Source organism: Rattus norvegicus, chromosome 16 (assembly GCF_036323735.1).
Source record: "Rattus norvegicus strain BN/NHsdMcwi chromosome 16, GRCr8, whole genome shotgun sequence".
Taxonomy (NCBI): domain Eukaryota; kingdom Metazoa; phylum Chordata; class Mammalia; order Rodentia; family Muridae; genus Rattus; species Rattus norvegicus.
The window spans coordinates 18,670,635-18,693,194 of NC_086034.1; the positions used below are offsets into that span (position 1 = coordinate 18,670,635).

The window sequence follows — 22,560 nt, forward strand, 5'->3', positions numbered from 1 at the left end:
AGCCCCGCAAAAACGCTCCGCGCCTGCGGGGCGGGGCCGGCCGGGCGTCAGCTGACCGGCAGGACCAATGGTGCCCGGGGGCGGGGCCGAGGAAACTGGGGCGGGGCCGGGGGCGGGGCCGGTTGCGGGGGACACTCAGCGATGGACGAGCCGAGTCTCCTGCGGCGTCGCGGGCTCCAGGTGAGAAGGGGTGCGGGTGGGGGCGCGGACAGAACCTTCCGGGCCGGGAAACTGAGGCAGGGAGTGAGGAAGGCAGGAAGCGTCAGATTGCGCCCTCTGCCCACATGCTGTCCAGCCAGAACGGTTTGCGCACGATGGGAAGGGAGGTGATCTCTGTAAGACAGATGGGAAAACTGGAAACTGAGGCTGAGCTCTGGCATGGGGAGAAGTAACTCGAGGGTTCCCGTACCACACCGGCCAGAGGGCGCGAAGCTCCAATGTGTGCAGCCGCTGAGGTGGATACAACCCAGCCACCTGACAGGGTCGCCTTAGCAGCTAGTCCCCTGTCTCCGGTCCCGTCCAAAAAAAAAAGAAAGAAAAAGAAAGAAAACAGCCTAAGGAAACCACCACGGAGACTGTCAGGCTAAGATTCCATCTCTGCAGGAACACAGACCTGTGTGACCGCGAAAGACCTGCAGGGTGTGTGATAGTGGTGACTTCTCCGAGCCTCAGTTTCTGGATTTAGCGTTGAGCCTCAGAGAAGCAAGAAAGTGGGTGTAGGAAGATCAAAATGCAAGTCCAGGGCACTCCTGGGTTGTGGGACTCTGGAGGCTTCGCCTCTGGCTTCTCTGGATTTTAGTTTCCCCATCTGTAACATCTGCAAAACTCATATAGGTTTGCCTGCTTCGTTCCGAGAGTGGGACCGCACACCTAAGCGTCCAACAGCTTTGCTGTGGGGATTCTCATAGCTACCGTCTGCCCTGCATCTACAGTGTGCGAAACCTCAGCGGGCTTAGAGCTGACCGCGCAGGGTGGCACCGACTGCGGGAGGCCGGCACTGGGCAGAGGAAATTGGGGAAGTAAAGATTGAGTAAAGCTGTTTAGACAGGGGCAGTGGGGCGAGTCCCCCCTCCCCGAGGAAGCCGCGGATCGGAGACCCTGGCGGGAAGGCGGGAGTGGGGGCGGAGCTGGCGCGCGGCGGGTGTCGCCGGGGGCCCCAGTTAGATTCGAGCCCGCCCTCGGCCTCTTAAAATAGAGACACCGCCTCCGGGTGAGTGAATGGGGGCGCGGCTGACGTCAACAAGCGGGACCTGCTCCACATGGGTGGTAAATATTTTCAGATGACAGAGCCCACGTTACACACGGGGAAACTGAGTCCCGGAGAAGTATAGCGACCGTCGGTTGGCTGCAGGGAGTTGGACCGGTGCGCAGGGAGGACCGCAGGAGTGAGCTTAGTAGGCGCAAAGGCCCCGAGGCCATATCTGGGTGTCATTTGAAAGGGGAACTAAAGCCTGTAGCCGGAGGTGGAAGGAAGCACGCCTTTAATCCCAGCTGTCAGCGGCAGAGGCAGGAAGGTCTAGGAGTTCTATGGGAGTTCTAGGTTGGAGACTCGTCTTGAAAAACCTAAACAATAAAACCATCCAGAAAAAAAAACATTTCTCAGTTACCGCTGAGCGTGAAAGATAGTGGTGAGCTTTTGAAGAAGCTAAATGTTGGGAACTAGTGAGAAGGCTCCAAGGGTAAAGGCGGTCGCAGCTAAGTCTCACAACCCCAGTTTAATTTCCCCTCACCATGGTGGAGGAAGAGAGTTGATTTCCACAATTTGTCCTTTGAGATCCACACATGCGCTGAGGCACGTTGGCACACACATATAGTAAATAAACACACAAGTAAAGGAAAAAAGAAAAATAAGGTGGGTGGTGGTGGCGGCGGTGGTGGTGGTGGTGGTGGTGGTGGTGGTGGTGGCACACGCTCTCAATCTCGGCACTCGGAGGCAGAGACAAGTGAATCTCTTGAGTTCGAGGTCAGCCTGATCTGTAGAGTGAGTTCCAGGACAGTCTGGCCTATATAGAGAAACCCTGTCTCCTGGGGGGCAGGGTACGACAAAACAAAACAAATAAACAAACAAAACAAAGGAAAAAAAAAGAAAGCTAAACTTGGATGCCACGGTAATCAGTAATCCGGAGCCATGGTAGGTGCTGGGGCAGGGGGAGTCCTGTTAACAGGAGGCAAGAGGGCTTAGAGGACACTAGAATACAGGCCAGGGTAGGGTTACTTTAAAGTCCTAGTCTAGAGCCCTTGTCCATGTCTGTAACGGCATGTTCCTGCCTGGCCTACATACACAGCTCTGTGCTGGCTTGGACTGCAAGGCGACACCTTCTGTAAATAAATAAATAAACGTAAGAAAACAAGATGGCGGTGTCAGAGGTTCGGGGCCCCTTTCTGTTCTTAAAAGTTCACCCAAGTCATGTTATTTGAGCTATCTCTGACTCCCTTAATAGGTTAGAGGCTCAGCCAATCAAAGGCCAGGCTACCTGTGACAGCCAATTGGAGTGCTCAGAGGCTGATGATGGAGGTCTAGACTCCGAGACTCCTCAGTGCTGGAGGAAGCACCTCTGGTAGCCTATGTTGGCCTCGAACTCCTAGTCATCTTGTCTCCTCCTCCTGAGCAACATCAGGCCGGGATAATGGCTCAAGGGATGGGGCCCCAAGCTGTGTGCACCCACAGCTGCTACCAACTTGACATGGGACTCATGGTGTAGTCCAGGCTCCCCCGATTCAGCCTCTAGGATAGCTGGTAGGCAGACAATGCTCTCCCACGCAGCAGAATGGTCCATTTGGAAATGAGTGCCCCCCCCCACCTACGTCTATTTAGCCACGTCTTCCACGAAACCCTCCAGTTGGATTTTTGTTAATGGCGATGGTGCCTACCTATCATTACCGGAGTTGGGAAGCTGAGGCAGGAGGATTGTTTTAAGTTCTGAGGCCTGTTGGTGCTGCAGAGTGAGATTGTGTTTAGAAAACAAAAGCCAGATCCCTATTTGGCAGATAACTTCTGAGGGTGGACTCTGGGGTTCCTGTGGGCCCCAAGCCTTGCTCACAGCACAGCCGATGTCAGAACCATCCAGTCTTCTGCTATAAAATGGACGGCCCACCCCTGCCCTGGCATGCCACCCTGTACAGCTCCTGCCTCTGCACCTCAGGAGCCCTGGATCCTGTGCCTGGGTGCCATGAGTCCCTCCAGAGTGAGGCTCCACCATGATGTCCAGTTCCAACTAATTGGGTGATCTATAGGCTGGTGATGAATCCTGGGGGACAGTACCCAAGTCACAAAGAATCCCTAAACACAACATTTAAAGGGCAGCTGCAGTTGGCTCAGTGGGCAGAACACATGTGGCTCAATAGAGTACGTGTAGTTTAGTGCTTGCCTCGCATGCATGGAGCCCTTGGGCTCCATCCCCAGCACCGCATAAGCCTCCATCAATCTGGCATTCAGGAAGTGGAGACAGGAGGAGGATCAGGAGTCAGGAGTTCAAGGCTGGCCTAGGCGGGGGTGGGGGTGGCGTGGGGTGTGGGGGGGGGTGGCACAAATTCTGTTTCGACAACGACAATAATAAAATAGCAGTCTCAGAGGGGTCAAGGCCTATGATCCCAGCACTATGCAAGCTGAGACAGGAGGATGCTGAGGCCACCAGCTTGCGCTGCAGAGAGAAGCCCTAAGGAAAATAAATAACAGCCAGTAGCTGGGCGTCTGTGTGGGAGTTGCCACAGGAGCAGCTGTAGAGGAGGCCGCGGAAGCAGATGGCGCGGGGATGTCGCGGGCCCACTTCCGGGAGCTTTCCGGGCCTGGCATCCCACCCCCTACCCCACCCCCTACTCCTGCCGCCTGGAGTCCTTTTGTATCTAGGGAACGTGTTTAAACTTCTCGTTGTCGGCGCCAACGATGCCGGTGCTGGGCCCTATGGAATCTGCTGTTTGTTAACTCAGGCACAGAGAGGTTGGGCCAGTTGGCGGATGCCACACAGCGGCACTGCCAGATCCCAAGTAATCGGCCAGGATGGTGGGATCTCAGGCTAAACCCTCAAGTTCAAATTCTGTTTCTTTCTGGCATGGTAGTTGGGGAAGCTGGTGTAAAGACACCCCGTCATTCCTGAGTAGACGCGGGTGAGAGGAGACCCTAGGGGATCCGAGCAGAGCAGGGGTCCATCTCTCCCCCTTTGCCAGCCAAGTGGTCTGGTACCTGGCACTTCCGCCCCCCTCCAATTGGCTGCGGGGACGGATGACGCCACTGGTTTCCATGGCAAACACCCGCCTAAGGAACGTGGGTAGTCTGAAACCCACCATCATAAAAATAGTCCGTGTCCCCAAAGTGGCCGCCCCAATGAGTGTGTTTGTTGGGCTGGGAGAGTCGTGAGAGTCCATTTCCTAATTCTCCCTCTCTGTCTCTGTGCCTCAGTTTCCAAGCCTGTACAGTAGACGCTGAGTGGTCCCTTTCTGTTTAATTTGTTGCTGGGCTGAACAGTAGCTGGAGCCAAAGCAGCCAAAAGTAATGTGCCCTGGTCATTAACACAGCTTTCCTGATGCTAAATCCACATCGCAGGTGGGGAAACTGAGGCAGGGCATTTCTTTTGTTTTTAAGGTTTATTTATTATGTATACAGTGTTCTGCCTCTGTGTATGCCTGATCTTATTGTAGGTGGTTGTGAAGCGCCACGTGGTTACTGGGAATTGAACTGAGGACCTCTGGGAGAGCAATCAGTGCTCTTAACCACTGAGCCATCTCTCCAGCCCTCGAGGCAGGGGTTTTCCAAAGCAAGTGCAAAGCCTTCCCACGTCCCCTGGGAGTTAGATTCTCTCTCTCTCTCTCTCTCTCTCTCTCTCTCTCTCTCTCTCTCTCTCTCTCTCTTTTTCCGGAGCTGGGGACCGAACCCAGGGCCTTGTGCTTGCTAGGCAAGCGCTCTACCACTGAGCTAAATCCCCAACCCAGGAGTTAGATTCTAACACAGCTTTCTTTCTTTCTTTCTTTCTTTCTTTCTTTCTTTCTTTCTTTCTTTCTTTCTTTCTTTTTTTCTAAGATTTATTTATTTATTATATATAAGTCTCTGTCTTCAGACACATCAGAAGAGGACATCAGATCTCATCACAGATGGTTGTGAGCCACCATGAGGCTGCTGGGATTTGAACTCAGGACCTCTGGAAGGGCAGTCGGTACTCTTAACCACTGAGACAACTCTCCAGCCCCTAACACAGCTTTCTTAAAATTAAGGAAAAAAAAATCTCCCTGAAGCAGGTGGTGGTGCAAGCCTGTCATTAACAGCTGAGAAGCCGAGGCAGGAGAATCACCATGAGTTGCAAGCTGCCCAGGGGTATATAGAGAAAGCCTGTCTCTCTTCTTAGGGACATGGCCCAGCCAGTCAAGCTGCCTGCCAGGAAGCTGGTGCTGAGTCTCTTCCTGGGATCCACACCAATGCAGGTTGTCACATGTGCCATGACACAATGTGTGTGTGCACACAGGCAGAAACAACATGAGTTTTCCATAACCGCCGGCTCAGAGGGAAAGTGGCAGTGGAACCCAAGGAAAGGGCTTCTTTCTCCTTATATATAGGACAGGCAGTCAGAGTTGGTACAGACCAATTTTTCTTTTGAGTTTTCAAAGGGTAAATCTAAGAGTGTCCCCCACCCTAGACCAGAACCCACAACTTTATAGGCTCCAGGGATCTGGAAACTAAATTGGAGTATTAAGGTGACAGGTGTGTCCCACTAGTCCTAGCACAGAATGTATGTGTTTGCCGTATATTATTATTGCGACAAGTCTCCATCTATAGCCCAGGCTAGAATGAAGAGGACAGGTCTGAGCCACTGTACCTGCCTTCATTTCTTTTCCTTTCACTGTTTTTATTATATTTAGTCACTAATCTTGTGTGTGAGCATACACCCTCAAACACTTGCAGGAGTGGGTTCCCACCTTCCATCATGTGGGTCCCAGGGATAGAACTCAGGTGGTCAGGTTTAGCTGCAAGCCCCCTTTTTCACTGAGCCCCAATTATGTATGTATTCATACCCCCTCCCCACTAGCAGGCAGCTTGGGAGCTGGGTGGGAACACTGCAGGTGTGAGTATGGATTAAGCTACTGATCATCATGGAAGGCCACATGTGGTATGAGGGTAAGCAGGAAAGAGGCACTGACCGGGTCATGGGAGTCTGATGTTGGGGCGCAGTGGTTGGAACATTTTCAGGGTTGACCCTACTCTCTTTGTCTTGTTACAGAAGGAGCTGAGTCTTCCACGACGGGGTCGAGGGTGAGTAATTCATTCAATGATTAATATGACAACATTGCCTTTTCCTGTTTGTGCCATCCTTTGAGGCAGGGTATATCAATCAAACCCAGAACTCAGCAGCTTGCTCTGGAGATTCCCGTCTCTGCCTTCCGAGGCTTGTGTTACAGGTGGGCCGCTGTCATGGGTTCTATGAACCTGAACTCTGGTCCTCATCGTGAGCAGCAATCGCTTTAACCACTGAGCCTCACCCTAAATCTCCCTTCTTTCCCTCCCAGTCAAAGAATACTTCCCAGGGCTGCAGAAATGGCTCAGTGGCTAAGAGCACTGGCTGCTCTTCCAGAGGTTCTGAGTTCAACCCAGCAGCCACATGGTGGCTCACAACCATCTGTAATGGATCCGATGCCCTCTTCTGGTGTGTCTGAAGACAGCTACAGTGTACTCACATACATAAAATAAATAAACCTTTTTTTTTTTTAAGCCACTTCCCAGCTTGGGATCCAGGCAAAGCATAGTTTGGTATCTCATGCCTGTGTTTCCGGGAGCACCCAGGAAGCTGAGATAGGAAGATTGACAGTTCCAAGTCAGCCTGGGCTACATAAAGTCCTGCCTTTTTTTTTTTTTTTTTTTTTTTAAGGCTAATATCTAGGGGTGTGACTCCAGTGTAGAAGCCAGAGGTGGCTCACTGGGTAAAGGCAATTGCTCCGGATACACAGGCAGCCCCAAAAGTTGTCTTCAGACCTCCGGGTGTGTGCAGACACGGACCTCTTCCACTAAATAAATAAATGTAGAAAAAGATTTGATTCTCAGCACTGGGGCTGGGGGTTATAAAATATCAACTTCTAACCCAAGTACGTTGGAATGGGTTTGCATGACAGAGACTCGCTTCCTTTTGGCGTCCGCCAACAGAATCCGTGAGGCTGCCATCATCCGGACAGCTCTGGAGCTCAAAGAACATTTTGTTCGGTGCGTCCTGGGTATACAGATGGATAAACAAAGACTGGGGGAGGGGTTCACCTCCTGTTCGCTCCAGAGAGCAAACAACCTTGGACGCCCCATCTTTGAAAGTTGCGCATGCCTCAACTGGAGGCTGATAAGCTCTGTATTTTTTGAGCACCTACGAAGTGCTGGGCCCTGCCGGTTGGAGAAACAGGGGAAAGGGATGGTTCAAACCCTCTGGCGCCCCGGTTCTTAATGGGGACCCAAAACGTGAAGACTGTGTGCTCAGGGGAAATTAAACAGAAAGAGACAGGCGCCGGGGGAGTCATTTGGAGGTGAGGTTTGGTCTTGGAGAAGACTAGATGCCGGCAGGGCAGGAGGAGGCCTGCGAGGCGGTCAATGTAGGGACAATTCCAAACAGAGGGACCAGGAGTGGGACCGGCCTTGACTTTGGGGGGGGGGGCTGGGCGAGGTAGGAGAAAAAACGCAGGTGCTGAGAACGGGGTCTCAATCGCCCCAAAGTCGTGCACTGCGGCTGGGGCGGGACCGGACATTGTCCTGAGTGCGCTCTGAGGGACCTGGGGCGGGAGGAGCGCAGTGCACCGACCTCTAGGGTAAAGTCAGGATCAGAGTCCCCAGGGAGCTGCCAGCTCTGCCACCCTTGCTGTCCGTAACTCGATCCAGGGCTGTCAGGGACCAGATCTCTGGGGCACGACGTTGAGAGGGGACACAACAATGCGATTTCGGGTTGGAGGTCCCAGTCCACAGAGCCCAGGTCTCATTCCCTTCCGGCCCGTGATCGGGCGGCTGAGTGTCTCAAAAACTAGTCAAGGAAGGCCAGACTGCAGACCCCTAGGATTGCGTGCAGCTCTCTATTCCCAGCGCGCACGCTCTCCAGAGGTGGGTGGTCAGCCCCGCCCCATCGCGCGAGGCTCCGCCTCTGTCCCCGCCCTCCTCCGTAGTTCTTAAGTGGTGCCGCCCACAGACAAGCCCAAGAGCCAGTCCAGAAGCCACACACACACACACACACACACACACACACACACACACACACACACACACACACACACACACACACACACACACACACACACAGGCCCCGCCCACCACCCCACCCCCGCGCGACTGGGGGTCCTGCAAATTGCTTCCAAGAGCAAAGCCCGTGGTATACTTTGTGAGGCCCCACTCCACCAGCCACGTCGGGCTCTGTTGTATTAGGCCCGCCCTCTTCATAGTCTCTTTCCTCCCTCCCCCCACAAGCCTCGCCCTACCTCCCATAGCTCCGCCCCGCATTCTATAACCTAGTCTACACACCGGAATCCACGCCTACTTTCTTACTTAGGACCTCCCCAGAAGCCCGGCTCCTCACCTATAGCGCCTCTTGTAACTCCGCCCACACCTCATAGCTCCATCCCGCACCTTGTAGCCCCGCCCGGTTATCCTTTGGTCCTGCCCCGTATCATATAGTCCTGCCCCCTCCGTCCACCTTCTTGTCCCGCTCCTGGTCACGCCCCGTGACCCGTAGTCCCGCCCTGAGGCCACGCCCCCGCCTGCCGCCGGTGCGCGCGTCCCTCAGTCCATAGTCCCAGCGCGTCTGCTCGTGCCGGGTGCCACCGGGCGTCGGTTCCCGCGGTGCCGCCATGAAGTCCCGCAGGGAGAAATTACTGATCCCCGCGCTGACACTCGAGTGAGTACTGAGGCCCAAGCACCGCGGTTCGACCCCTGGGAACCCGCGGGGGTCACGCCGGGTCGCCGCGGGGTCACCGCCCGCCTCTGTCTTGCAGTCTGTCGCCGAGCAGCCAGAGCCCATGCCTGTTGAGCCCCGGCAGCCCGTGCAGCCCGTGCAGCCCATCGCTGGGCCTGCAGCAGCCCTGGAGGTGAGTGGCGCCGCCCTGCACGCGCACCCTCACCCGGGCCTTTCACACTCCTTAGACGCCCCAGGCCTCAGTGTCACCCCTTCCTTGGCTCTGCAATACTCGGGAACACCCAGCTGCAGGCTGGAGCTGGACAGGTGTCCCAGGCCAAGTCAGAACTTGAGCCCAAGGACTTCTTGAGACAGGTGCTGGATTCCCAGGGCCCTGCTGGGTGGTGACCTCCGGGACCTTCCAGAAACTCTCCCTGTGGTCACACACAAACTGAGTGGGCTTTACCAAACCGAAAATAGCTATTTCTGCTCTGATTTTATTTCTTACTGAGCGAACTGAGGCCCAGAGACAGGCCTGTTGCGATTCTCTTAAGTCTTGGGCCAGCTTGGCCGCCACACCCTACTGAGAGCCAGCATCACCCTCTGTGACTCTGGGGCAGGTTTCAGAGGCTTACTCATGTGAAAGTCGAGAGTCTTGACTTACCTGGGAGCCGTTTATACCTTAGTATGAATGAGATGCTTGGTATATTCCATGGGCTTTGAATGGGGAAGACAAAATACTGTGGAGTCCACACTGAATTCCAACTGGGTTACCTTCATTCGCTCAGCGAACGCTTACTAGGCACCTAACCAGTGTGCCAAGTAAAAAGTCCAAAGTTGTGAACAAGAATGACAGACATCTCCCTCCGAGGGTTCTCGGTTGACTGGAGGTGGCCAGTGAGCAAATGAGTGACTATGTTCAATGCTGACCCCTTGGGGAAGTTGATTGGAGCCATGGACAGAGCTTGGAACAGGTTGGCACCAAGCAGCTGGGACCTAGTGTGCAAAGGTCCTGAGGCAACCTTTTGAGGGGAATAAGGTCTTGTGGGACTAGGCCATCTGGAGGAAAGCTGGTCTATCTGGAACTGGTTGCCCAGTGGGAGGTAGGCACTGCTGTTGCCACATTTCCTCAGGAATGGGTGGAGGAGACCCAGGGGCACCCTAGGAGATAGTGTGAGGTCGGCTAGATTTCTGAGTCCTTGGTTACAACCCAGGGGAGGGCAGGCGAGGGGAAAGGGAGGGACCCAAAATCGGGGTTGCATGTGACTGAACGGGTTACACTTGGAGGAAATGGAGGCACTGTTGGAGACTGGAGCCCAGCCCACCAGGCAGCCACAGTCACCACCAGAGGGCGGCAGAGCAACCTCGCCTGCAGCCACCTCGCCTCACATTTACTCCCCAGCGCTGGAACAGTGACTGTGATTTGTCCAGCAACCATTTACACCTCAGTATGAAAAAGCCCCTCTGATCCGCATACTTTAGAAAAAGGTCCTTGTGTGTCCCATAATCCTTATGGCCCCAGGATCTTGTGCAATCCATCTTTGCCCGCACACATCCCTCCAAGGTGCATCCCAGAGAGGGCAAGAAAGAGTATGCCCCGTGGAGTAAGACCATCCTTCTGCACCATTGTGGACTTCTCATTTCCTTCACAACTTTGAGAGGCCCTAAAAAGCTTCGCCTGAATCTCTCTGTTCACAGTGTATGCTCAGGGCAGGGTCCAGTATGCAGCAGGTGCTTACTTGATGTTCTGGTGTGGATGGATAGAAAGCAGGTGAAGGGGTTCTGTTGTCCTTTAGGGTCAAAGGCCATCTTGACTTGGCCTTACAGGCCACAGACTGCCCAGGGCCGTGGAGGCCAGGCACAGAGGGAATGTCGATTTACCTGGGACGCGCAGGGTATGGGGCCTGGGGGCAGTGGTCCAGCAGCCATTTGGAATCTGGAAAAAGGTGACGGGATGAGTTGGCCAGATTAAGACACACTTAGGGCTTTGCCATTTAAGCAGCAGCAGAGAGGCAAAGCCAAGTCCCCAGAGCCAGTCGCAGGTGACTTTATGACCCCTGTCCCAGGACGGTTTCGCCCAGAACCCCTCAGCAAAGAGCCTGTGAGCCCCATGTACTCAGCCTTGCTGGCCGGGCATTCTGGATACTTAGCATAGCCCAGTTCTTTAGAGTGGGAAACAGTTCAGCTGGGCTTCCAGGGCATTGTTGGGGATAAGGGAACAGCTGTGTTGTGGAGGTGTGTTCCCAGGCACAATGGCGGCGGGTAGCTCTTCTGTAGGTGTATGAAGCCCAGTGCTCCATCACCATTTGGGTCACCAGAGTTAGGAGGCTTTGAGCCTTTATGTCAGTACTCAGACCTGAACAAGTAGCCATCATGGTCCTCTGTGTCACAGGTGGGCACTGCAGGGCCTGTCCTTGGGACTCAGAACATGGGCTCTAGCCCACGTTCTTTCTCAGGGTCTTACCATGATGTGGCCTTCACCTTTTGTTCCCGCATGCCACCAGCTCCTCGCTGGAGATTTAAACACCTACCCCAACTTCTCAAAGGTCTTTCTTTGCTTTCCAGGACAGTCATGGGGCTCGCTCTAACACCACTCATGGTTCCCCGTTTTACCATCCCAATCCTTACCGCAGCCTGTGTGGTTAGCTCTGAAGCACCCTCCTCTCCATCTGTGACACTCTTTCCCCATGCCCTGACTGGTTCTTTTTTCTCAGGGTCAAAGTCATGTTGCCTGCCTTCCTGCACTTTCCCATTTCTTGAGGGAGAAATAGTGTCCAGGCTGGCCTTAAGTTCCTAGCTGCCCTCCTCAAGTCCTGTGACAACAGGTGTGTCCAAGTGTGGTGAGGGCTAGGGTGAAGCCCTCCACGGTAGGCAAACATTCTGCCAGCTGAGCTGCGTCCCTTTCTTTGAGATTACTCTTTGAAATTCTTCATCTGTCTCCTTAACTGAGATCAAGGACTACTGCCCTTGAAGTCACCCCTAGATGTCCCAGAGGCAGGCAAACTGTAAGTGTTCAATAAATGTTTATCAAGTGAACAAATGACTGGATATGGGTTTGTGCTCCAGCCAGAAGCGTGGAGATGCCTGATGTGGCAAAGAGCATGGAGGAAACGTGTTAGAGTCTTGGGGTGACTTACGAAGGATGGGTTGGGGAAACCCTGGGTGCCTATGCCTTAGTTTTCTCGGCTGCCTTTTCGTACCAAATATGGGATCTGAGCTTCACATCCGAGCAAGGCTCATATCAAAGTGTCTAAAGGTCGTGGGAGTCAGGTGCTGTCAGAATGACTCCCACTGGCTACCTAGGACCTGGGGGAGAAGGACGTATTCCTTTGGTTTGTAGTGTATGTGACTTATATCGCCTTTGGTAATGGCTTTCGTGGCCATGCACGCCGCGTTCATCGCAGGCATTATACAGATGGGAAGGAAAGGGGCAACGCCAGGCAAGGCTGACACCTTAAGAGTCGAGTCCGTCACCGCCTGCACTAGCACCGCCGAAGCCCCACCTAGCTGCCTCGGCCCTAGCAACGCCCCGCCTCCGCTGATAAGGCCAAAGCAACTCCCTACCCACTTGACGTAGTCCTAGCGACGCCCCGCCCTCACCGCGCAGAGCCCTAGCAACGGCCAGGTAACCCGGCACCCCAAGGCTCAGAACCCTAGCGAAGCCCTGCCTGGTCGGCTGAGGTCCATAGCAACGCCCCGCCTTCGTCCCAGGGTGCCTCTCCCTGTGCTTAGAGCTCTAGCAACGTCCTGCCTGTATTGCTGAGGTCTATAGCAACGTCCCTCCCTCGCTACCCAGAGCCTTAGCAACGGCCAGGTAACTCCGCCCCCTATGAGCAGAACCTTCGCAAAGCCCTGTCTGTACTGCTAAGGGGCATAGCAACGCTCATGTTCGTCCCAGAGCCCTAGCAACGTTCATTAAGCCTCGTCCTGCTGCTCCGGGCCCTAGCAACGCCCCGCGCTGTCCCTCAAGGTCCTGGCAACACTGGTCACGGACAGGCAGGTTCTAACTGCGCTGCATCCCAGCGCTTCCGGCAGAGCGGTAGCAACAAAAGCTCCTTAGTTGGGGGCCCTAGCAACGCCCCGCCTAGCGCTGTAGCAACGCCTCGCCCCCCTCCTCCCTCACGACGCCACGCCCCCTCGGGCTCCGCCCAACGATTGGGCGGGGCTCCCAGCCGGGCTTCCTCCTTGCTACCCGCGCGCTCTTGTAGCCCGCGGCCCCTGGGCCGCTCCACCGGGCTCAGGCCGAATCCGGCCGATCTGGCCGTGGCCGGGCCAGGCGGAGGGCCACAGCATGTCGGACCCCAGCTACTGGACCGCGGTGGCGGCCCCCGGACACCGCAGCCGCCTGGCCAAGGGTGCGCTGCTACAACGTTCCAAAAGGTAGGGGTGGCTCCGGGCACAGGGTCTAGCTATAGACGCCCGGTATTCGAACTCGGGACTCAGGCCGCGCAAAGCGAGGAATTTGGGAAGAATAAAGCAGTCTGTCCTGGACACTCAGCGGAAACGTTGGCGCAGATGCAAATACTCATGGCCCAGGCTGATGAGTGGGTGGCAGGTCTACAGCCAAGGCATTGCCTGGCTTCTCCTCAGCCCAGGTCCTCCTCTTCAATGCACAGAGGCCAAGAGAGGTGGTTCCTCAACTGTCGACCCAGGTTCTAATTGGAATGTAGCTTTTACCGTGCTGTGTGACCCCGGGCAGTTCCTCAACCACTCTGTGCTTGGGTTATCTCTGTATTTAGGTTTGCATAGTTAGGCAAAGTCTGGGTTGCAAGGACCCTGAGTGCTCAGTCCAAAGCTTCGATTGGGCCTGATATAGTGCGGTGCGGGTCATGGCTTACCAGCCTTTTAGAGCAAGGAACTGTGTAAGCAGTAGGCATTTAATGTGTGCTCAAGTAGGATGATTCAGGTTCTCCGAGGTGGTTGTTTTCAAGGTTTTGCCTGTAAGCATAAAGGAGAGGAACCAACCAATTCATTGGCCACCGTTGCAGGATGATGGGGCAGCCCAGGCAGGGAGAGGATGTGGCTGCCAGTGTGTGTCATGTGCAGAGGGGGGCGACAGGAAGTCCTGCAAGGCCCTTTGGGTTCCGCTTCTGCACCCACACCTCAGCCTAAGGGGCAATTCTTCCCACTCTTGGTAGCTGCGCCCCCGATTTCCCTGCGTGGAGAGCCAGCACAATTGGTGGGTCCCCCAGGTCAAGGTTGGTTTGTACTGTGTCCACACCTGTCACTTACCTGACCCTGGGGGCGTGGCCTCCTGTAGGCAGGCTCTGAGAGCATAGGTTCCCCCCATGGACGGCTTCACAGAGGCACCTTCTGGGTGTCCTGATAGGGGAAAGGAGGCTCCTGCACCAGAAAACAGGCTGGGCCCAACTCCCTACCACCTTCTTGCCTATGCTTTTTGCTACCTGCGACGTCTCCTGTCTTGGCCTACAAACTGTGCCTCTGTGGCCCCAAACCCTCCCTGCCTCCTTAGGGCCCCGCCTGTCGCTCCCTCCCTGACACTTCTGCAGAGCTGCGTTGGTGGAGGGCTGTGTGGGCTGTTCTCCTTGTCTTCAGTCAGAGCTGCCGTTGCTGGGTGACTGTAGGGGGCTGGGGAGGAGGGCAGGATCCCAGTGACTTCAACTCTGCCAAGGTGGGGACGAAGCTCAGGGTCTGGTGGGCAGAAGGGGCCAGAGACCTTGCCTGGGGGCTTCAGGGCAAGTGGCCAAAAGAGACATGGGTTTGTATGTAGCCTGCGTTGGCCCCAATTCAGAGACTTTGGACTAAAGGGGTGTTACAGCACAGGCTGAAGCATTAGTTCTTTGGCAGGATCTTGGGAAGCTGGGGACTGCAGTTTCAGGGACAGGGAGGGAGAGTGGCTGGCTTCCCCCATGGCCTCTGGGCATCTCCTGTCTTCTCCACTGGACATCCGGGTGTGCCTGGCTGGCATCATGGTGTAAGAGCCAGGGGCTGGGAAGGAAGAAGTCAGTATGTCCTAGTCATCTGCCAGTGTCCCCATGAGGCTGGATGGTTTTTCTCCCACCATGTCATATGGCGGCAATGAGGATGGAAAGGGAACTTTGAAACAGGCTGTGTCCCATGTGTCATCCTAGGAGATCGGGCATTGAGAGTCACCTCTGAGCCTGTCCCAAGACCAGCCTGTGCAATATGAGACTCTGCCTCAAGAATAAGAAGATATGGGGTTGGGGATTTAGCTCAGTGGTAGAGCGCTTGCCTAGCAAGCGGAAGGCCCTGGGTTCGGTCCCCAGCTCCGGAAAAAAAAAAAAAGAATAAGAAGATATATTTGAGCTGAGTGTGGTGGCACAAACCTTCAATTCCAGCACTTGCAAGTCAGAGGCAGAGTCTGTGAATTCAAGGCTGGCCTGGTCTACAGAATGATTCCCAGGACAGCCAGAACTCCACAGAGAAACCCTGTCTCAAAAAAACAAAACAAAACAAAACAAAAAAGAAGGGATGTTTGCCCAGGGGTGACTCCCAGTGGGTCTCGGAAACTCCTAACAGGTCCCACCGCAGGGACATCGTGGTTGGTCTGGGCCAACTTACAACCATTCATAGCATGCTCCCAACTGGGCGCATGCGTCCCTGTTCCTCAGGTTTACCTTCTAACCCTGCTGTCCCCTCCACAGCTGCCGCAGTGGCAACCGTAAGAGCCTAGTCGTGGGGACGCCTTCACCCACTCTCTCCAGACCTTTGTCACCACTCTCTGTCCCAACTGGTGAGCAGGGGCAGATCCGGGTGGGGGGGCTGGGTCCCGCTGCCACCCGGATGTGACAGTTTTCTCATCTCCCCTCAGCAGGTAACAGCCCCTTGGACAGTCCTCGGAACTTCTCTGCCGCAGCGGCCATCAATTTCCCCTTTGCCCGGAGGTGAGTGTCCTGGCCATGGCACAGGGCTAGTGAACCTCACAGAGCTGGGCCTACCCCTCATTGATTTTTGTCCCCCTCCCTGGCCCCTTCCTTCCTGGGTGTCTGGTGGTGGTCTCTCCTGTGGCTTCTGTTCTCCACAGACAGCTCTCTCACAGTGACAGGTAATTCAGAGTTCTGGGAAGGAGGAGGGGGCCGCAGCCTGACTAAATTATTAACTGCTAACAGCTGCACTAGATCACTAACCAAGAACTGACACAGTGTGTCCAGGGCCTTCAGTTCCACCAAGCTAAGGCTGTGCAGTGGGGACGTAGCTGAACCGGCCCCCTTGGAGTATGCCTGGGTTGTTTGTGAGCTGGGATCTGGCCAAAGCTTGGGCTGCACCTTATCAGGGAGGGCTTCCAGGAAGAAATGCCCCCGGCTGCCTGGAGGGTCCTTGTTCCAGAGTAGGTATCAGCCAACACAGCTTGCTGCCAGTCCCCATCAGCACAGTGCCAAGCTGTCTTTTCATCTGTTCCTGTCCTTCTCCAGGGCTGACGGCAGAAGATGGTCACTTGCTTCCCTCCCGTCATCAGGCTATGGGACCAACACTCCCAGCTCCACTGTGTCGGTACTGACAGCTGCCTCGGCAGGTGGAATGGGGTGGGGTGGACTGGAGCAGACACACGCCCGGCTGTGGTTTCTGGGACTCCCACTCTAGGCTGGGAAGGCTTGCAGTGGGCCTCAGCAGGCCTGTAGGATGCTGGGGTGCTGGGTCCGCGACGTGACCCGGACCTTCTCCTTGCCCCAGTCAAGCTCATCCTCCCGGGAGCGTCTACACCAGCTCCCTTTCCAACCCACTGCGGACGAACTGCGCTTCCTGTCCAAGCACTTCCGCAGCTCAGAGAGTGTGGTGGATGAGGATGGAGGCCGTTCTCCGCGCCTGCGCCCACGCTCACGAAGCCTCAGGTAGACTTGGGCTGGGACCTCTCCACCCAACCAAGGCCTCCTCTGTGACCCTCACCCTCCTCTGTCACCCTTTCAGCCCTGGACGAACATCAGGAACCTTCGACAACGAGATAGTGATGATGAATCATGTATACCGGGAGCGCTTCCCCAAGGTGTGCTCCAGATCCCTCCGCCCTGCAGTGGCCACTCTCTTCTAGCGTGGTCGACTACCCAGGCCCTGCCCCCCTGTCACTCACGGAACCCCGCCCACCAATAACGCTCTGTTCCCTGCCAGTCACCAGAATCAGACCCTCGCTGAGGTCCCCCAGCCCTTATCACTACTGTCAATCATTTTGAACCGGTCCCTGATCAGCTCCACCTCTGTGTCAGTTACCCCTGTCCCTTTCTCACCCCCTCTGCCTGTCTGACCATAACCCCGACTCCAACTGAACAGCTTTCTCTCAGACTCCTGGCCTGTCCTCTGATCCACTTCTGTCATTACTCCCCCCCCCCCTCCCGCCTTCCCGCAGGCCACAGCGCAGATGGAGGGCCGGCTGCAGGACTTCCTGGCAGCATTTGCTCCTGGAGACCGCCTGGCACTGGCAGACGGTGTCCTGGGCTTCATCCACCACCAGATCGTGGAGTTGGCGAGGGACTGCCTGGCCAAGTCGGGCGAGGCTCTAGTCACCTCCCGCTATTTCCTGGAGATGCAAGACAAGCTGGAGCGACTACTGCAGGATGTATGTGGGGGGAGCCTGCCAAATGGTCACGCCCAGGGGGGTGGAGTGTGTTAGGGAACACCTTTTTGGGGTGGGATCTGCAGAGCCCTGGAGGTCTCTATCAGGGTGTGGGCGGGGCCTCTTCTGTGGGCGGTCCTCGTCAGATTCACCTGCCTATAGGCTCATGAGAGGTCAGATAGCGCCGAAGTGGGCTTCATCGTGCAGTTGGTCCGCAAGCTGCTCATCATCATCTCCAGGCCAGCGCGGCTGCTCGAGTGCTTGGTAAGCTGCAGACAGGGACTTCTGGGGACCAGGCGAGGGCTCCGGGCTCACAGCCTCTCCTGTGCAGGAGTTCGACCCCGAAGAATTCTACCATCTGCTGGAGGCTGCAGAGGGCCAGGCCCGCGAGGACCAGGGCGTGAAGACTGATCTGCCCCGCTACATCATCCGCCAGCTGGGCCTTGCCAAGGACCCTCTAGAAGGTGAGAGGCACCCAGAACAGGGAAGATCTGGATTGGAACCCAGGGCTCCCTCTACCTCTTAGTCCCAACCTCATTCTGACGCTTTAAGACAGTGACCCTTACCATCATGAGTAATGCTCAGAGACTCACTGCAGTCTGTGGTCTGCCAATCCCTGGGGCAGAACACTTGGAGAGCTAGGGCTCTGAGGCATGGCTTTCCTAGAAGATTCTGTAGTCCTTGCTGCTGGGCCACATAGTGAATCCTGTCCAAAAGAAAAGAACCAAAAACAACTACAAAAATCTCAACTTACTTTCTTTGACAGAGATTCAGCCCCTGAATGACCTTGATGAAGGCCAGCCACCAGCTCCTGGATCCCCTGAGGTAAGTTGCAAGCTGAGGTAGTCCTATGTTGCCCTTTCCTGGGTGGCTGGATTAGGGAGTGAGTTTGCTGAAGTATATGCTTAATAAACACGCGTGGTTTTGAATTGTGGCTGCATTGGGATTGCCGCATTATAGAAATAGCTCAGGTCTGGACTGGGCTGTAATGGGCACTGAAAAGGTGGGCCTTGAAGGATGTGTTGAAGTTTTCTGGGAAGCAGACTCTGCATACTGGTTTAACAAGTTCGGGCCCAGAGGAAGTAAGTAGCAGCACCAGTGAGGCAGAAGCTTAGACATAGGGACAGTTTTGCAGTGGACGAGAACCTGAGCTGTCCCCTTGCAGAGCCGAGGCCTGGGCGGTCCGTCTCGGAGGCAGCCATGTGAGAGCGACTTTGAGACCATCAAGCTTATTAGCAATGGAGCCTATGGGTGAGTCCTGGGTCCCTGCTGGGTCCCACTTTGGGCTTGGACCAATGACTGCTCAGCGGCCCCCTTCTTGTGTGCAGGGCTGTCTACCTGGTGCGCCACAGGGACACACGACAGCGCTTCGCCATCAAGAAGATCAACAAGCAGAATTTGATTCTGCGCAACCAGATCCAACAGGTGTTTGTGGAGCGAGACATCCTCACCTTCGCCGAGAACCCCTTTGTGGTCGGCATGTTCTGCTCTTTTGAAACCCGTCGCCACCTCTGCATGGTGATGGAGTATGTGGAAGGTGCGGCCCCTGGGCTGCCATGCCCTCCCCTCCCACCCCTGGGCACAGCTGGGGAGGTCCAGAGAGGGATAGGTGTGGGCCCCGAAGGCTTGGGATATCGGTGAGGCTTCAGCAGGTAAGATGGCACCCGTCGCCTTGCAAGGGAAAGACCGTGCACTGAGGCAGTAGCTGTGTGCAGAGCTCCGACTTAGAACTGGACCCTGCTGGGCAGAACCTGAGACTCTTGCTGACCTCAGCAACACGAGCAGGACCCAGACCTGACCCATGTCCCGGTGTAGGGGGTGACTGCGCCACGCTGCTGAAAAACATGGGCCCACTGCCTGTGGACATGGCCCGCATGTACTTCGCGGAGACGGTACTGGCTCTGGAGTATCTGCACAACTATGGCATCGTGCACCGAGACCTCAAACCTGACAAGTGAGCAGCCAGGGTGTGGCTGGGACGCGGGGCCGGGGCTGTGGGCGGGGTCAAGGCAGAGCTCTGGTGTTAGGGGTCGGGTAGGATCTTATCTGATTGGCAGGACAGCATCCGCAGAGCTCGCACACCACAAGTGCACCTACTCTGCATAAATAGGTGGAACTCATCTAGTCCCACCTGTCTCCGAAGCAGGGTTCGCTGGTTTCCTAGCCATGTGCCTTTGGAGATGTGAGCGCAAGTGTTCAGAGCTGGTGCTGTTTGCACTCTGCATTTCACTTCCGTGTAGATGAAATGGCTACACACAGTAGTCACAAACATGTGCTTCTTTGTGTAGTCCAGGCATAAAATAGGAGGGGCCAATGGGTGAATAACAGTGGATACAGAAAGTGAGCTTGGGGGCTGGAGAGATGGCTCAGCGGTTAAGAGCACCGACTGCTCTTCCTGAGGTTCTGAGTTCAATTCCCAGGAACCACATGGTGGCTCACAACCATCTGTAATGGGGTTGGGTGTGTCTGAAGACAGCTACAGTATACTTATATACATTAAGTAAATAAATCTTTAAAAAAAAAAAAAGAAAGTGAGCTTGGGGGATGTATTTGCAAGGTGCATGAAAAAGGTCACAGCGGGACACGATGGAGCACACCTGTCATCCTAGGATTCAAGAGACTGAGGCAGGGATCCAGGAGTTCAAGGCCAGCCTGGGGGGTTACTTAGAGAGTGTGAGGCCACCCTGGGCCACATGAGCAAAAAGGTTTTTTTGTTTTGTTTTGTTTTTGTTTTTGTTTTTGTTTTTTTAAAAAAGCATGCACATACTGACATGGGTTACCTAGGGAGGCTGGGTCTCAAAACAAAATCAGTATATACAGGGGGCCTTGAGCCAATCCTGGCAACTCTGCTGGCCCTGGCCTTCCCACCCAGCCTGAGGGTCCTGGCCTCACCCACAGCCTGCTCATCACCTCCCTCGGCCACATCAAGCTGACGGACTTCGGCCTGTCCAAGATCGGCCTCATGAGCATGGCCACCAACCTGTATGAAGGTCACATCGAGAAGGATGCTCGAGAGTTTGTGGACAAGCAGGTGTGACCCAACCCAAGGGCAAGACTGGGCCACCCACTCTCACTCCATGCAGACCGGGCCAGCCTCACCTCCCCACTTGCTATAACCTTTGTGCAGGTGTGCGGGACGCCTGAATACATCGCGCCAGAGGTGATCTTCCGCCAGGGCTATGGGAAGCCAGTAGACTGGTGGGCCATGGGCGTCATCCTGTATGAGTTCCTGGTGGGCTGCGTGCCTTTCTTTGGGGACACACCTGAGGAGCTGTTCGGACAGGTTGTCAGTGGTGCGTCTAACAGGGTCTGAGACTGGGAGGTGGGCTGACCACAATGCTACCAGGTGGTGGGTGTGAGGGAAGGTGCTAGAAAGGGCATCCTGTCTCCTCCCACCTTGAACTTCAGATGAGATCATGTGGCCAGAGGGAGATGAGGCCCTTCCCCCCGACGCCCAGGATCTCATTACTAGGCTTCTGCGTCAGAGCCCAATGGACAGGCTGGGGACTGGTAAGTCTATGGGGCAGCTTCTCGCAGGATCCTGTTTACCAGGGTGTGTGAAGGAGGGGGCTGGGAGCTGGGGTCTTGGAGGGCCTGTAGGAGCTAATGTGCATAACCTTGAAGGAAGTAGTTGAGTCTGGTGCTCTCCAGTTTTTGACCACATTTCTGGGTCTCTCCTGGCACCATTCAGTGGGAAGGGAGGCTTGCGGGGTGTGGTGTGTCGTGCAGAGCTGAGCCAGACTGTCTGTAGGAGGCACCCACGAGGTGAAACAGCACCCCTTCTTCCTGGCCCTGGACTGGGCAGGGCTCCTGAGACACAAGGCAGAGTTTGTCCCACAGCTTGAAGCTGAGGACGACACCAGCTACTTTGACAGTAAGTGGCACTCCTGCATGTTCGGGGTCCTCCCTGTCTGTTCCGCACGGATGTAAAGCGGGAGAGTAGCTCAGCCTTGAGATACCTCCTTGTAGGTACGTCAATTCCTGCTATGACTGACCACACAGTTTTTGGGCACACTGGGGACCAGAGTTTGGGTCTGCAGTGCAAGAGTCTGTACCCAGATGCCCAGCAGATTCCAGCTCAGGTTCCTGTGCTGGCTGGGCCACTCTCCTGTACCTGAGCAGCACAGCCCTGGGCCTCTTGGTGTCCCTGGCTGCCCCAGCCTCCCCTTCCCTCCCACAGCTCGCTCTGAGCGGTACCGCCACTTGGGCTCCGAGGGTGACGAGACGAATGACGAGGAATCCTCCACAGAGATCCCCCAGTTCTCTTCCTGTTCCCACCGCTTCAGCAAGGTGGGCTGGCCAGCGGCTCCCGAGTCTGCCTGCCTGTGCTTTGTTTACCCTTGTGTTCTGAGACAGGGTCTCCTGTTGCAGCCTCCTAGGTGCTGGGGTGACCTTCGTCACCATTCCCCCATTACTGACATTAAACCAAAAAATCTCACAGGTCTACAGCAGTTCCGAGTTCCTGGCTGTCCAGCCCAACCCCACCTTTGCTGAAAGAAGCTTCAGTGAGGACCGAGAGGAAGGTTGGGAGCAAAGCGGTGAAGGGGACGGTGGCCGCCGGCTGAGCACTGACCTCCGGTAGGTGGGCTGAGGAGTTAAGGAAAACCAGATAACAAAATCTGATGTAGAAGGAGCTTCCTAGTGGCCCAGTAGAGAAGAGTGAAAGGTAGGAGGTCTCTGAGAGTCTTGCTCCTGTGTATGGCTTTGTACTCCTAAAACAATGACTGCTGTGATCCATAACAGTGCTTGACTTTGGCTCCTTGGTCCTTTTCTACACAAAATGCACTTGGCTGGTAAACTCCAGTCCTGCTCCGAGTTCCAGACTCCATAGAAACAATGTTGACTAGAGAGTGAGAGCTGGAAACTGGGCTTTTAGGGTTGAATAGTAAATGTAACTTTTATTCACTAGATGTAGTTGTTGTGTCTGAGGCTTTTGCCTCCCTCTACTAAGCTGGGCGTAGTCCTAGAAGCTTCTAGCCTCGGTACAATCTAATCTAGGCCTGGAATGTTTTCAGTCTCTGAGGCTTACTGCTGAATAAGCTCACCCTTTCTAGTTCTTTCTGAACTCTGGCTGGCTGGTTCAACTCAGCTGTTCCTACTCTAATTCCTCTCCAAGCTGACTGATTCAAACTACCCCGCCCCCCACCCCTCCCCTTTCTCCTGATTTGCTCTGCTTGGCCTCATACGAATTCTGGC

At 55.2% G+C, this 22,560-nt stretch overlaps 1 protein-coding gene across 17 annotated transcripts in view; it reads left to right on the forward strand.

The window, feature by feature from the left end:
- The first annotated feature begins 107 nt into the window (after window positions 1-107).
- The window catches only part of Mast3 (microtubule associated serine/threonine kinase 3), a 28,511-nt gene continuing 6,058 nt past the window's right edge, over window positions 108-22,560 (forward strand). Inside the window, exons 1-23 of one of the 17 annotated variants that reach the window (XM_063275734.1) lie at window positions 114-180; window positions 6,207-6,238; window positions 7,093-8,840; window positions 8,938-9,030; window positions 15,464-15,552; window positions 15,631-15,703; window positions 15,844-15,864; window positions 16,232-16,310; window positions 16,491-16,648; window positions 16,725-16,800; window positions 17,158-17,367; window positions 17,527-17,628; window positions 17,696-17,828; window positions 18,131-18,189; window positions 18,530-18,615; window positions 18,693-18,901; window positions 19,180-19,318; window positions 20,263-20,395; window positions 20,492-20,657; window positions 20,773-20,874; window positions 21,116-21,238; window positions 21,545-21,654; window positions 21,806-21,942. In XM_063275734.1, the coding sequence (XP_063131804.1) occupies window positions 8,794-8,840; window positions 8,938-9,030; window positions 15,464-15,552; window positions 15,631-15,703; window positions 15,844-15,864; window positions 16,232-16,310; window positions 16,491-16,648; window positions 16,725-16,800; window positions 17,158-17,367; window positions 17,527-17,628; window positions 17,696-17,828; window positions 18,131-18,189; window positions 18,530-18,615; window positions 18,693-18,901; window positions 19,180-19,318; window positions 20,263-20,395; window positions 20,492-20,657; window positions 20,773-20,874; window positions 21,116-21,238; window positions 21,545-21,654; window positions 21,806-21,942 (2,345 nt within the window). In that variant the 5' untranslated portion in view covers window positions 114-180; window positions 6,207-6,238; window positions 7,093-8,793. Of the gene's footprint in view, window positions 181-6,206; window positions 6,239-7,092; window positions 8,841-8,937; window positions 9,031-9,121; window positions 13,218-15,463; window positions 15,553-15,630; window positions 15,704-15,843; window positions 15,865-16,231; window positions 16,311-16,490; window positions 16,649-16,724; window positions 16,801-17,157; window positions 17,368-17,526; window positions 17,629-17,695; window positions 17,829-18,130; window positions 18,190-18,529; window positions 18,616-18,692; window positions 18,902-19,179; window positions 19,319-20,262; window positions 20,396-20,491; window positions 20,658-20,772; window positions 20,875-21,115; window positions 21,239-21,544; window positions 21,655-21,805; window positions 21,943-22,560 lie in introns of those variants that run through there. The other 16 variants (XM_039094831.2, XM_039094832.2, XM_006252945.5 and 13 more) reach the window with 16 other exon arrangements.